The 15,834-nt window shown below is 31.2% G+C and overlaps 1 protein-coding gene across 6 annotated transcripts in view; it reads left to right on the forward strand.

The window, feature by feature from the left end:
* Positions 1–8,980, forward strand: part of LOC119616118 (protein apterous) — a 50,971-nt gene extending 41,991 nt beyond the window's left edge. For 3 of the 6 annotated variants that reach the window (XM_037972325.1, XM_037972328.1, XM_037972326.1), the window contains exons 6-9: positions 7,088–7,261; positions 7,343–7,635; positions 7,703–7,899; positions 7,969–8,980. In XM_037972325.1, the coding sequence (XP_037828253.1) occupies positions 7,088–7,261; positions 7,343–7,635; positions 7,703–7,899; positions 7,969–8,142 (838 nt within the window). In that variant the 3' untranslated portion in view covers positions 8,143–8,980. The remainder of the gene's footprint in view (positions 1–7,087; positions 7,262–7,342; positions 7,636–7,702; positions 7,900–7,968) is intronic. The other 3 variants (XM_037972327.1, XM_037972329.1, XM_037972330.1) reach the window with 1 other exon arrangement.
* The last annotated feature ends 6,854 nt before the right edge of the window (positions 8,981–15,834 follow it).

Below are 15,834 nucleotides of genomic sequence, written 5' to 3' on the forward strand. Positions count from 1 at the left end.
TCGATTTAGATAGGTTTTATTTTGAAGTTCTTGTATTAACTTCTAAGCGCTACCTATAATGTCGATCGCATTAGATATAGACGATCCATTTTCATATGATATGAGCAAAAGCTCATGTCTCGAATGGTCGATTTGGAAAGCCTTAATTTGGAATTCTTGCGTTATCTTTTAATCGTATCTCGAATGGTCGATTTAGATAGGTTTTATTTTGAAGTCTTGTATTATCTTTTGATCGCTACTTATACTATCGATCACATTTAATATCTACGATACATCTCCATATGATCTTTTGATCATGTCTCGAATGGTCGATTTGGAAAGCCTTAATTTGAAGTTCTTGTGTTATCTTTTGATCGTATCTCGAATGATCGATTTAAATAGGTTTTATTTTGAAGTCTTGCATTATCTTCTGATCGCTACTTATACTATCGATCACATTCAATATCTACGATACATCTCCATATGATCTTTTGATCATGTCTCGAATGGTCGATTTGGAAAGCCTTAATTTGAAGTTCTTATGTTATCTTTTGATCGTATCTCGAATGATCGATTTAAATAGGTTTTATTTTGAAGTCTTGCATTATCTTCTGATCGCTACTTATACTATCGATCACATTTAATATCTACGATACATCTCCATATGATCTTTTGATCATGTTTCGAATGGTCGATTTGGAAGGCCTTTATTTTGAAGTTTCTTGTGTTATCTTTTGATCGCTAACTATAGCGTCGATCGTTAATCACATCACCGATCATTAAATCTTATTATAGATAGTAAATTTTAAAGAATCCCTGACTCTTTTAACCCTCTGATAGCTACCAATTGTGCGTTTCCAAATAATACTTTCTATTTTGGATAACTCGTCTCAATTCTTTCTCTTTAATCAATTCTCGGAAATCATTGTAGAGTGTTCATTCTTGATAAACTTATCTCTTTATGTAGATCGTTTGATTAGTATCTCAATTTCTCTATTAGATACAAGAATCTTAAGCAGTATCCTTTGTTTCATAAACTGATCTATGTGGATCGTTAGTTAGTGGTATGTGGATAGTATATAGATCATAAACTGATCAATGTGGATCGTTGGTTAGTGGTATGTTAACTTCAGATAATTCTGCAGAATTCTGACATCTGGATAATAATTAAGATTCAATGAATGAAGGTGATCACCAACTAAATTAAAACGATCGTGAACAATGTCTATCACACAGTCGAGAGAATAGAATATTCATTGAAATTTTCCATCACCAAGATCATAAAACTTCAGATAAATATTTTCAACTTTGCTTAACTCTCCTTAAATCACTGTGATCACTCTCTAAAAACTTCACTTATGATCGATCTTGAATTTTAAATTTGTTCTTAAACAAAACTTAATTTTTCTAAAAGTGTAATGATTTTCCTAACTACCAGAAGAATTTTTCCCCTTTCTCTTAAACACAAAAAACCGATACTTACATATTAATATTATTTTGTTGTTGTTGTTTCTCACCTTTTTCATGTTATTTTTGTTATTGCATCGGTATAGTATGGTTGTTGTATTTGTTTACTGATCATGTTTATTTTCAAACATCCCCATAAAAACCAACACCAAAGAAACAAACAAAAAAATATAAAACCGAGAAAGCAAAAAAAAAGTGGGAAAAAATGAATTATGGTTATTGCCATGCAAAAGAGCAGGCGAAATGTCAAAGTGACATCTCTTAATATATGACTATGTTTTCAAGCACTCGAAATCTGATATGTGAGAGTGAGTAAATGAAGGAAGATGGGTGTGTGTGTGTGTATTTTGGTCGTGATGTGGTGATGCGGCGGGTTTAGGGTAGCCACTCAGCCAGTCCATAACAGTTACAAAAACCACAGAATTCCCACACAAGGCCACTGGTTTACAATATGACAGACGTACATACAAATGTATACATAGTAACAACACTGCATTTTTTTTGTTAGTCTGGCAACATACATATAATGTTTACTTTTAAGGCTGCTGCATCCAAATGATGAGAACGATGATGATAATGTTTTAGCCGATGATGCTGCTTTTGATTACAGTGATACTGTTGATGCCGATAATGGTTGCTGGAATTGAATTCCTTATGCTGATGTCTCATGCTGATGTTCACTTCAGGCAGTCTATTCACAAACAAACCAACAAACATATGAACAATATGAAATGTTTGTCATATGCTGCAAGTGTTTCTCTTGTTTTTCATGTTTTCTTTTTTTTTCTGTTTTAAGCTTCTGAAGTTTAAAAGTGAATGGTTTACCTCAGTTCAACCATTATACAACATGTTGGTAGTTACATTTCAAGTCATCAAAACCATAGCATTTTCGGTCGTTTCATCAATTCCAAAAAAAAAAGAAGAAAAAACACACAGAAACCATAATAAATCCATGTGCATATTATCATGTACATTTACTCGTACTTTACTTTATGTACATACATATATCACCATTACCAAAAGAGGTGGAGCCCAAGAGGTTTTTGTTTCTTTTTTTTTGAAATTTTGTATGTTTAACAATATTTCTGTTCCCAAATATGCAGTCATGCATGATGCATGCGTACATTGAGTGTATGGGATGCTGTTGTGTAATAAGAGTACACATGACACGAGTAAGAAGAACTATAATTTTCAGCAACATAAAAGGAGACTCTCTAACCAACAACAACCATACCAGATTACAACTTACCGTAAACCACAAATATGTTATGTAAAAGAATCAATTCTTTAAGATTTTCCAAATCTATTAAAGCTTTCTAATAAAGCTTTTTCTGAGAACATGATCACGGATTTCTTTTATTCCTCAAAGGAGAAAGTATATTTTCTCTGACTCTTTTACTCTGAACTCTTTTTGAAACTTATCGGAGCAATTGATACCAATAGCACTCACTCTATCGTTTTACTCCTCCTCTCTCCTTTACTCTACAAGAAAACCCCTCTCTTGTTAAAATCATCGGAACGTTTGCTACCAATTGCATCCGTTCTGTCGTTAAACACCGATTTTAATCTAAGAACAGTGATTTTAAAACGATCACTGTCTCTTTTATTCCTCAAAGGACGCTTCTCTTTTTGAAACTCTTCGTAACGATTACTATGAATGTAATTCATAGTAATCGTTCCATCGTTAAAAAACTATTTTGATTGAAAAACGGCGAATTTTAAAGGTTATCTGATGGGTTTACTCCTCAAAGAAGAGGTTTCTTTTCGTTGACTCTTTTACTCCGTACAGGAAGAATCTTCTCTCTTTTATCCCGCACAGGACGAAGCCCCACTCTTTTTAAATTTTTCCTAAATTATAGCTGTCCAATTTTATCCATTTCATCGTTGAACAGCAACTTTGATCTAAGAACAGTGACTTTGAAGGAATATCTGACTAGTTTAATCCTCAGAGAAGAAGATTTCCTTTCCCTGGCTCATTTATTCTGCACAAGAGCAAGACTTTCTCTTATTGATACATTTCAGAACGATTGCTACCAATTACATCCATTCCATGGTAGAACAGCTATCTTATTATGCGAACAGTGACTTTTAAAAGATCTCTGACTAGTTTACTTCTCGAAGAAGTAAGTTTCTCATAGATGGCTCTTTTATTATGAACGTTGAAAAAGTACTTTTTTCTTTATGAAACAGCTATCAATAGTACTCGTATCACCTCGTACATGACTTCTTAAGAGCCTAACTTCTTGAGACATTCTTCTTTGGGGTTACTTTTCCTTAAATTCCTTTAAAATAAATACCTTTAAACAACTGCCTTTACCATGGCAAATACAAATATGGCAATTGTCCTCGCAATTGCATACAAGTACGATATAGTTACACAGCAACATACATATGTACATATATTGCCTACAAAAACACATGTACTATTGCTGCTACCACTCACAATCAGTTGTTGGTTTTATTATTTTGGTTTTATCAACAGCAGCAATAGCAGCATCAGCAACAATATGAAAAACTGAAGTGTAACGAATTATCATCAACTACAGCGTCATCTTCAACGTCGTCCTCATCGTCATCATAATCGTTGCATATGATAGATGTTTAGATGTGACTCGTTTTAAAATATTGTGCACTTGCTGATGTTAGCAGGCTGCCTTGACTGCCTGTCTGCCTGCCGGAATGACTGCTGATGCTGCTGTTTACATTCACTCTGTCGTCTTCTACCGACTCAACCACATCTGGTTAACACACATTTCATCCTACATATGTACACGTTTAACTTTTCGTATGCAACATTGTGTCCATGTATACTATACTACATGCACACATTGGGAGGTGACATAAATTGTCGACATCGTCATCGTCAAAGTGTAGGCATTCACATCTTAAAGTGTTCTTGTTTTTTTTTTTTGTATTTTTCCTCCGATCTCTAGAGCATATGAATTCATACTCGTATTCGCATTCTCAGGCAACATTATGATTTTTGGTTCTACACAACTACTCAACTCGTTGGTGCACGTATTTATGCACTACTTCAGCTGCCTCTATAAAACTGCGAAAATTATATGGCAGTAAGTTTGTTTTTATTTGTAATATATTTTTTATATAAAAAAAACCTGACCATATAATATTGGATATTTATCATTCTGTTATCTTAACTAAAAATCTTTCGTGTTGTATTCGTGGTGAAGTACAAGAGGAACAAACAAGCAAACACATCAAGTGTTTTCTGTGAAGGTGGCCAAGTTTAAGAACTAACCCACGAAAAACTTGGAAAATACTAAATTTGAAATGAATCGAATTTGGAATCATCTATAGAAGGTATTAGCAGTTATAGAGTTTTCCGTTTTTGAAGGTGAAAGCTTGAAATATAACTCCGATATTAATAGGAAACATACCTAGCGCCCTATGGTGTTCCAAATTATTCCACAAGAGTTTGACAGTTATGTTATCGGTTTCTTTTTTCATCTATATTAAAGAATCAGGAACTCTGGCTTCACTTAAGGTGTGATATAGTTTAGATTTTTAAAACTATGTAGAAAGTTTGTAGTGATCTTCTTCTCATCAATTTCACTATAGCTGAACATTATGTTATTGCTCTTGTTGTAACTCTCTCGTAGTTGTTGAAAGTTTTTCCCCAGCAATAACATAATGATCCATGTTTTGCTAAGTTGATAATCTTTAACCGATCGAGAATCGAGCTATTCCAGAACGAAGATTCTAATGTCGTGGTAAGGTACAAAGAGTGAAATTGGCTTCGTAATTCTTTCACAACTTGAAACATCAGAATTGAATCCGTGACTGACGGGTAGAAAGTTTCCGCTGGGTAAAAACTTCGGGTTAATCCATGTATTGCTGTGTTCCATATATTTCTAAGTTCAAAATCTTTAACGTTTGAGATTTCAGCTGTTCCAGAGCGAATATCCTATTGTTGTGGTAATGTACTTGGTGTCAATATGGGAAATTGGCTTCGCAATTCTTTCACAACTTGAAGCATCAGAATTGAATCTGTAACTGACGTGTAGAAAGTTTTTCGATGGGGAAAAACTTTGGGTTGATCCATGTATTGCTGAATAGACCGTTTGAGATTTAAGCTCTTCTAGAGCAAAGACCTTATTGTAGTGGTAATGTACTTGGAGTTACCGTTGCTTCGTCTGTCTGTTGTCTGTTGTGAAGAAATTTAAGACTATTACGCTCAAGAAAACTTCGGGTTTAATCTATGTATTGCTGAGTAGACAATCTTTAAACGATTGACAATCGACCTATTCCTGAGCGAAGATCGTATTGTCGTTGTATTGTACTTATAGGTACTGATCCTTCAAAGAAGATCGTTTCTCTATGAAAAGCTTGGCAACTTTATATTACTGTCAAGAATATCCTCCTCTTTATTTTCAAATTAGGCAGCTGATTTGATAATTTTAATCTCTTAAATTCAGCTAAAACTGGTAACCTTTCAAAGCTTCAAAGCCTATTATGAAGCTTCTGATCCAGTACAAGATCTAGTGGTTTGTTTAAAGCTATTGATATAGAAAAGTATCGCTTGAATATGAACACATATGTTCTAAGAGATTGAGAATATGTTCACACTCCACACTTTCTACTGACCAGCAGAACTCGCTATAAACTATTAATCCCTTGCTAAAAACGTTATTTGGAAGTCTTTCCCAAATTTGTAAAAATAACAAGATTTTCAAGTTACTAACCTGCTATAAACATTGTGGGAATTTTAAAGATACCAAAAATTCCTACAATAAACTCTATTGACCTTGATTTTATTAACTGCTTCAAATCAAACTTAAAAAACTTTTAAAATCAACAAAACTACTTGATCATTTCCCTTTCTTTCTCAACAAATTATATATTATATTGTTAACGACTATCTTTATAAGAAAAAGGAAAAAACACGAAAATAATACAAATCTAAACATAATAACACCAAAACCTAACATCCAGTAGCAACTTAAGAAAAGGGACAAATTACCGCCCTGATTATGTATTTCAAATCAGAAATTGCATGCCAAACTTATAATTTCCTTCTTCCTACAAGCACATCATTTCAAAAAAAAAAAAAAGATGACGCTGGAAAATAAAAATTGAAAGACTAATGTTACACAATCCCAGAAAAACACGAATTTTAAAACAGACATATATACGAACATCATTATCATTATATTCATGTAAAAAAATCCCAACACCATTGTATGGAAAAACAAAAATAACAATAATTACCTTTAAATATACATTGAATGGTAATTTTGATCATAATTATGATCAGTTTGATGATCATTTGTGTTGTTATTATGTGTAGGCAGTTATTCAGTTATAAATACCTGGAGTTAACTGTTATTGTTATCGGTTAGCAGGGAGTAGAGTAGTCGTGGATTGTAGTGAATTGGATTGGATTGATTTATTTCAAATCATTACATTTAATTGATAAGCAGAGATTGAGTTGAATGAATGAAAAATTTGCAGCTTAAAGAAATTATGCACCGGAAGATCTTTGTAAAGAACAGTAAAAGTAAAAAGAATTAAAAAAAGCAAAACTGTTAATCTGGTCGGTAGCTTTAAAGGATTTATAAACAATTTGAATACATATGCAGTGATTTTTATAAAAAAAATGTGTTATTTTCTTTCTTTTTAGTGTTTTTGGTACTCGTCGATGTTCCCGTTGTTTAGCCTCAATAGGAGCCACCGAACTGGTGATGAGAGCGCGAAGTTTAGTATTTCATGTGACCTGTTTTTGCTGTGTCGTTTGTCAGACACCATTAACAAAAGGTGATCAATATGGCATAATAGATGCTCTCATTTACTGCAGGTAAGTTTATATCTCCTTAAAATCCAGCAATTTAAAATTTATTTCTTTCCTTTCCATTTCTTTCTTTCTGTTTATATAAAGAACTCATTATACTATGGCTCGTGAAGGTGATACAGCATCGACCAGTTTGGGCTCGGCAGTGGTGCCTGGTGTTGGTGGCGCTAGTTCATATCCGTACTCAAGTCAATTTGGTTCACCTCCGAATGATTCATCGAGTCCACATTCGGATCCAACACGTATTGTTCCTAATAGTATATTTGCATCTGCCTCTCATGTTATGACCGGTCTTCCACAACCACCACGGCAAAAAGGGCGACCACGCAAAAGGAAACCCAAAGAAATTGAAGCCCTCACTGCCAACATAGGTATGAAATGCAAGTACTGTTCTCTACCCTAAACATAAAACGCATATTAAACAATTCTTTTACTTTCTCTCTACAGATTTAAATACTGAATATCTTGATTTTGGTCGAGGTTCTCATATGAGCGCATCGTCGCGTACAAAACGCATGCGCACCTCATTTAAACATCATCAGTTGCGTACCATGAAATCGTATTTTGCCATAAATCACAATCCCGATGCAAAAGATCTTAAACAATTATCACAAAAGACAGGTTTACCAAAGAGAGTATTGCAGGTTAGTTACTTATAATCTCCAGAAATCTGAGAACTATATATAATGTATTTTTATTCATTCATTTTCTAGGTCTGGTTCCAAAATGCTCGTGCTAAATGGCGTCGCATGATGATGAAACAGGATGGTTCCGGCATGTTAGAAAAGGGTGATGGCACCTTAGATTTAGACAGTATATCCGTACACAGTCCCACCTCTTTTATGATGGGCGGTCCTAACAGTCCTCCAAGCCATAATATGGATTAGTAGTTATTCTTCGGTGACATTAACTTGCCACACGAAAATAATTGCGAATTATAGTAACAACCACAATCACACTAGTTTCCAGTACTAAAATCAACAGCAACTCTCTCTCTCTCTTTCTTAAAACTCTCAAAAATAAAAACTTTAAACGACGGCAGGGACACATACTTACACTTATGTAAAAACAATAGATGATTACCATAAATACTCTAACCAGACACACCAACATTTAATTGTATTTAGCATTAGAATTGTACTGATCATCACATGATATACATATATACATAGATACTCGTACTATCATAGACTAAAATTCACACTATCACAATCTTTAAGGAATATCCTAAAGCTTTGAGAGTTAAGGCATTAAAAAGTTATAGGAGTTGTATTGTTTGGTTCGAAAGAGTGATTTAAAATTTAAATTGGTTTCGTGTTAGTAAAAATACTAAAGGAAAATAATGTTTGCGGTTATAAGGAATTCAATTCGTGTTGCTGTAATGCTGCAGCTTGTTATAATAACTAAGTTCCAAAAGGAAAATTCTTCTTTTTATACAATATCACGACATATAAATTGTAGAACAACTTTTTTTAAGGGCCCAGCTCACGAACAAAAAGCCCTTTTCAATCGGATCAGTTATGATTTAAATTTATAGAAAGGGAAAACAGACTTTGAAGTGAGCTGTAGATACAATCGGCAATGTTATTGCAGATCGAAAAGGATATTGACACATTAGTCGCTTACGCGCTGTAAAATAATTATACATCAATAACTATATAGGTCTGCCCAGACCAGATGGTTATCCTCAGCTATCACGAAGGCGTGGTTGATTTGGCTTTTCAACGACATATTCATGTCGTCTCATTTGGTAGGACTTTCACGAACGCGGCTACGGATACTGACAATTGCGTTAACAGGGCAATGTTTAAGCGATTCGCATGCAAAGAGGCTAAATTTCCCCTATTTTGACTTCTGTAGAAGATCCTAAAATTAGACGTCGTACATTTTCTCTGTTTATGACCTGTTCTATCCGATATGGGATTTGCAACTATGGGGTTTAACGGAAGTCTCCCGAATCGATATTCTAAGACTATTTTGATATTCATAAGATCGTGTAATGCTTAGTCCGTTAATAGTTTTGGCACGATGCTTTACTGCATTCGCAATCCTGGCTCGAAGAGTAGAAGATTTTAAATTTGCGCTCCCCGCATTCTACTCAGACTTACAATGATAGGCATTCCTTTTCAGCAGGATTTAAGGCATCTCTCCCGAATAAGATAAGATAAGATTGATTCGAAATTCCATATCTATTGGATATCAGATGTGGTCTTTTCATTACTGCGTGACTGATGACGGATTTCTCCCGAAATAAAGACAGTCATACATTTACCCTGCCTATATGCTGCTCTGTCCGATATCAAATTTTCCACTATGTGCGTTTCTTTTCTTCGGCACAGTTTCCCTGAACGAATCGATTTTCTTTGCCTGTGTCCAACTCTGTCCGATATCGGATATGGGTTTTCCTCTGCAGGATTTAACGGATCTTTCCCGAAAATGAGTTTATGGGATTTATTCTCTACCTGTTCTGTCCTCTATCAGATTTGTCACTATGGGCGTTCCTTTTCTTTTGTTCGATTTAACGAATCTCTCTCATGTCGTACATTTTCTCTGCCTATATCCTACTCCGTCTGATGTACGACTTGTTACTATATGCGATCCTTTTCTTCTACTCGATTTAACGGATCGTATACCTGCGCAATAGGTAGGATTCGACATTTCAAACGCCATAGATGGTTTAATACTTAGTATAAATAGGTGGGTCAGTTGGACTTCTTATTAGCTGACCACTTTTTGTAAAATTATTATGTCAAACTTGTAAACAACACATTCAAACTATTCTGAGTCGATATTTAACAAAAGGAACCATAGACGGTGTCTGATCTCTTTACACCCACTGTTTCTGAAACAGTTACAATGACAAATTTTCAATTTCTTAATTAATGCTCCAATAGAGAATCCAAATAAAATCGGCTTACACCTGAATTTTTCATAGAAACAAAAGTTATGTGAAAAACCTTAAATGGTCTGTAAATCATTAAATGGGGTTTAAATCGGAAAAAAGGAAATATGTGATGTTTCTTACTGTCACTCTAACCAGAAAGCAGATGCAAGTTTCTGCTTAAACCTTTAGCTGCTCAACTGCGTTGTTTCAACTTATAAACAATTTTCCTTTAGTATTTGTTTAACTATTTTGTTTTTTTTTTATCAAAATTTCCAAACCAATTAAAGAGAAAGTTAAAAAAGGAAAATATTCAAAAACAGCAATTGATCTTAAAAAAAATAGTGTGTATTTTTCTTGTTCTAGTCAAAATTGAATCTAATTTATATAATTTTGTTTGTTTTTTTTTTATAATAATAATTAATATATGAAAAAAAGTACTAAAACCTTAAAAGAAAGGCTTAAAAAAAAGTACACTCCAAAGTTCCATACTAAAATTAAACTTAACAGAAAGAAAATATATAAAAAGAAAGTTAAAACAAAAAAACCCAGTGATTAAATTTAGTTTCAAAACTTAACACTTAAAATATATATAAAAAACACACTTACACACACACTCCTTAACGGATAAAATGAAAAAAATAAAGAAGAAGAAAAAAAGGACTAAAAAATCCTTAAAGCACAAAAAGGCTTCATTTGGCTTGTTTCACTAAAAATTAAATAGGTTTTGTAAATATTAATTTAATAAAAAAAAAACACAAAAAAAAAATAAAAACTTATATAAATATTAATAATAAGCAAAACTTAAAATATTTAGAGTTATTTATTATTAATTAATTTAATAAATTAATATAGTATATAACTAATTAAGTAAAAATATTGTTATTTACTGACTCTCATAACACACAAATTGAATTATTATTATTATTAAAAATTTAATTATATTACTTAACTTAATCATGTATTTTATAAGCTTTAACTTAATATTTTTTATTTTAAGTTTAAAGGGACTTAATTTAATTTAAAAATAAGGCAACAGAACTAAAACTACTTGATATTTTTTTTTTCTAAATTTTTAAGTTTAATATTAAAAAATGACAAAATGTTAATAATTTATTATTTGTTTACATTTCTTAAAAAAAAAACAATTGTAAAAAGGCAACTTTAAGTTTTAATTTAATACTTAATAATTAGTGTATATTAACCATACAAAAATAAATAAAACACAAAATTATTAATAATAGTTAGCTGAAGATGATTTTGTTAAAAAACCGAAAATAAAGTATAAAATAAAAAAAAGAATTTAAGCACCCAGTTTATATAATAAAAATAAAAAAAATATTAAAAAATAAAAAAACGTAAATAAAACAAATTGAAATATTTGTACTTAATATTATTAAATTATTTATAGAAATTATTAAAAACAAAAAAATGAACAAAACAGGTTTAAACCTTTAAAAGAAAATCCAAGAAAAATGCAAATTGAAAAAAAAATTATATATAAAAATTTAAATAAAAAAAATAATAAAAAATAAAGCCTAATTACAAAAATATATACAAAAATTTAATTGAGTTTTATTTTCCCACATCTAAATTAAGAACTTTTCTCAAAAGACAACAAATACAAAATCTGTTCTCTAAACTATAAGCGGTAGCCTATCTTGATTAGACAGCACGCCCTTCTTACGCCCACTTTTTGTAATTTGGCTTCAAATTTGTAGAAGAACACAGTCATATCATTCTGAACAGTTAAACATACAAGAAAATAAACTAAAGACGGAATCCAATCTTTATTAGATATCGCCACGCTCTTTTTGCACCCATTATCTGCAAAACTCTTATAATGCCAGAGTGAAGTCCTCTATTCTTTGCCTAGCATGTGGCTTACTAGACAATGAACTAGTCTTTTGTCTAGTTATTTTCTAGTCTATGGACTAGTTTACTTACAAATCTATGAACTAATATTTAAAATCGTTTATGGACTAGTCTAGAACTTAGCTATGGACAAGTAGTCCTAGTAGATTATTAACTGCTCTTTACATAAGTCTTTGGACTTGTCTATGAACAATTCAATAGAATTATCTGTTGACAACCTAATGTACTTGTCTATGAACAATTTTATTGACTAGTCTTTGCACTAGTCTGTTGGCTAGTCTAATCAATTGAACTAGTCAATGCACTAGTTTATCGACTAGTAAAAGATTCAAGAATTACCAATTGAAGAACGAAAAAGCACCAAAAAGTTAACTCTTACAAATTTCATTCCATCAGGATTCTATATGTATGATTCTATTATTCAGAAATTTAAAAAAAGTACCATTTTAATGATGAAAAAGTACGAAAAGTCCCCTTTTTATAAATTTTAATTCAAACAGTAGACTGCGTGTTTAATTTTGCGTTTTTTATGGTTAATATTGTAAAAGTTTCAAAAAGTACAAATTAATGTACAAAAAGTACCGAAAAATTCACTCTGTTTAAACGTTTCTAGGTTTAATATTGCACGAAAACCAAAAAGTACCAGTTGAAAAAGAGAAAAGTAGCAAATTTTCTTTCCTATTGATTTTCATTCAATCGGGACTCTGAATGTTTAATTTTATGTTTCTAGTTTCACTATTACAGAAAATTCAAAAAGTACCTTTTGAAGAACAAAAATGTACCAAAAAGTCGTTTTTATATGTTCTCATTTACTACGGGCTTTAAATTCCTTAATTCCATGTTTTCAGTTTTAATATTGTAGAAAATTCAAAAGCACCTTTGAAGAACAAAAAAGTACCAAAACTCCTTTTCTACATATCCATTCAGGCCCAAAAAGTCCCATTTTATAGGTTCTCATTTACTAAGTGCTCTAGATTCCTAAATTGCACGATTCTATGTTCAATATTGTTATAAATTCAAAAAATTCGATTTGAAGAACGAAAAAGTACCAAAAGATCCCTTTTTATAGTCTATAGTCTAGTCTAAAGTCTAGTCTACTATATAGTCTAGTCTATAGTCTAGTCTATAGTCTAGTCTATAGTCTAGTCTATAGTCTAGTCTATAGTCCAGTCTATAGTCTAGTCTATAGTCTAGTCTAGTCTAGTCTATAGCCTAGTCATAGTCTAGTCTATAGTCTAGTCTAGTCTAGTCTAGTCTATAGTCTAGTCTATAGTCTAGTCTATAGTCTAGTCTATAGTCTATAGTCTAGTCTATAGTCTAGTCTAGTCTATAGTCTAGTCTATAGTCTAGTCTAGTCTATAGTCTAGTCTATAGTCTAGTCTATAGTCTAGTCTATAGTCTAGTCTATAGTCTAGTCTATAGTCTAGTCTATAGTCTAGTCTATAGTCTAGTCTATAGTCTAGTCTATAGTCTAGTCTATAGTCTAGTCTATAGTCTAGTCTATAGTCTAGTCTATAGTCTAGTCTATAGTCTAGTCTATAGTCTAGTCTATCTAGTCTATAGTCTAGTCTATAGTCTAGTCTATAGTCTAGTCTATAGTCTAGTCTATAGTCTAGTCTATAGTCTAGTCTATAGTCTAGTCTATAGTCTAGTCTATAGTCTAGTCTATAGTCTAGTCTATAGTCTAGTCTATAGTCTAGTCTATAGTCTAGTCTATAGTCTAGTCTATAGTCTAGTCTATAGTCTAGTCTATAGTCTAGTCTATAGTCTAGTCTATAGTCTAGTCTATAGTCTAGTCTATAGTCTAGTCTATAGTCTAGTCTATAGTCTAGTCTATAGTCTAGTCTATAGTCTAGTCTATAGTCTAGTCTATAGTCTAGTCTATAGTCTAGTCTATAGTCTAGTCTATAGTCTAGTCTATAGTCTAGTCTATAGTCTAGTCTATAGTCTAGTCTATAGTCTAGTCTATAGTCTAGTCTATAGTCTAGTCTATAGTCTAGTCCATAGTCTAGTCTATAGTCTAGTCTATAGTGGAAGATTAGTTTAGTACTTTGAAACGTAAAAAAGTACTCTATTTGTTAAAAGTTAGTATGTATTTCAAAATTTCAACTTTCCATGCCTGATGTATGGTACAAATGTATCTAAATATCTCAATAGAATGTTTTATTTTAGTTAATTTTCTCTATGGAATATTAGAATTGCTAAAAATTGAATACTTTTTAAAAATTCAATTTATTTCTTTTAATTTTTTACAATTTTCTTTGATTTATTGCTAAATTTAATGACTCTCTGCCTACACACGAAATACATGTTATTGTTTTTGCTTTTATTATTATTAAATAAAAACAAAGTATTTATTGAGAAATAAACTCTTTGATTTGTTCATTCATTGAACAAAAACTTTTATTTGCTTTTATTATGATTTTATTGCTTTTGAATTGCTATTTTATGACACTTGTTGTTGTTAATTGCGTTTTCTTTGGCTACAAAAATATTAAGCACTACCGAATAGTATGAAAACAACATGTGAACCACCGAATAAAATAATAAATCAAAACAAAAATAAACTCCCGAAAATGTATACAGCTATGTTTGTGTGTGCTTGTGTATGACTCTTGTATAGGAAATGAAAATAAATCAAAACAATAGATTTTAAGAGAGTGTGGCCTTAAACAAAATTAAGAGTAAACAAATTGGAAATGTTGTTTTAGTTTTGAAAGAGAACGAGTTTTGTTAAAGCAATAATAATGGAAACGGAAATTTTATAAAAAGGAAATTAAAATAAAACATTTGCCAAATGTTTGTTTGAAGCAGTGTAAAAAATGATAAATATTTAGGAACAATTAATTAGAAAACTTTTTTAAATTAATTAATTTATAAATGGCTGGAAAATGAATATAAAATTACAGTAAATAATGTGATAATATAAAGAAAAACTTACCTTAAATGCCCAATTTTTACATAAAAATTAAATTCTTTATTTTAACTTATTTTCAAATATGATTTAATTTTTCTTTGTAAAAAACACCTGCTTTTTTCTTTAACTTTTAATACTTTTGCTCTGCTTTTGCTTAATTAAAGCCTTTTTGCTTTTGCATTTTTTCATACAAATTATGACATATTTTTCATATTTTTTATTCAATAATTACATTGCTTTTCATTTTTGCTTTTTTAATATTTATTCATTATACCTATTTACACACACACTCACTTTTTATAGCCTTTAAATGAACCTTTTTTAGGTGAAAATTATAAACAAACATTAAATTTTATTGCTCTGCTTTTGATTTTGCTTTTATTTACATTTTTCATTTTACTACCAACTCTGCTTTTATTGCCTTTTTATTTATTTACTTATTAACAAGACAATTACAAAAACAACACTTATCATTGCACTTCATAGCTTTCTTTATTTATGCCGACAAAAAACAAACAAAACAATCACACGCACACACAATATTACGACCGAACAACGAGGGAGGCATTTGCACAAGAACCACAACAAACCGGCAAAATGTAATAAAATTTATTAAATTAACACGAAAACACGTTATTAAACATTGCAATTACATTTTATTTATAATTAATAACATTTATTAATAAATATTTATGTAATTTATACAAATTTTATTTAATACGCAAATTTTTCTTTAAACCACTCACGCACCCAGCCAATTGCAACAATTAACTAAAATAGAAATGTCAACAAAGCAAAACAAAACAATCAAAAATTAAGAGATTGACAACAAGTGCAATATAAAGAGTTGGCAAATTACTCTTTTCAACGAAATCTTTTCTACTTTCCGTTACGTTATGAATCAAC

The sequence above is a fragment of the Lucilia sericata genome, unplaced genomic scaffold (assembly GCF_015586225.1).
Source record: "Lucilia sericata isolate MDLA Ls3-8-SP2 unplaced genomic scaffold, ASM1558622v1 Contig000058F_arrow, whole genome shotgun sequence".
Taxonomy (NCBI): Eukaryota; Metazoa; Arthropoda; class Insecta; order Diptera; family Calliphoridae; genus Lucilia; species Lucilia sericata.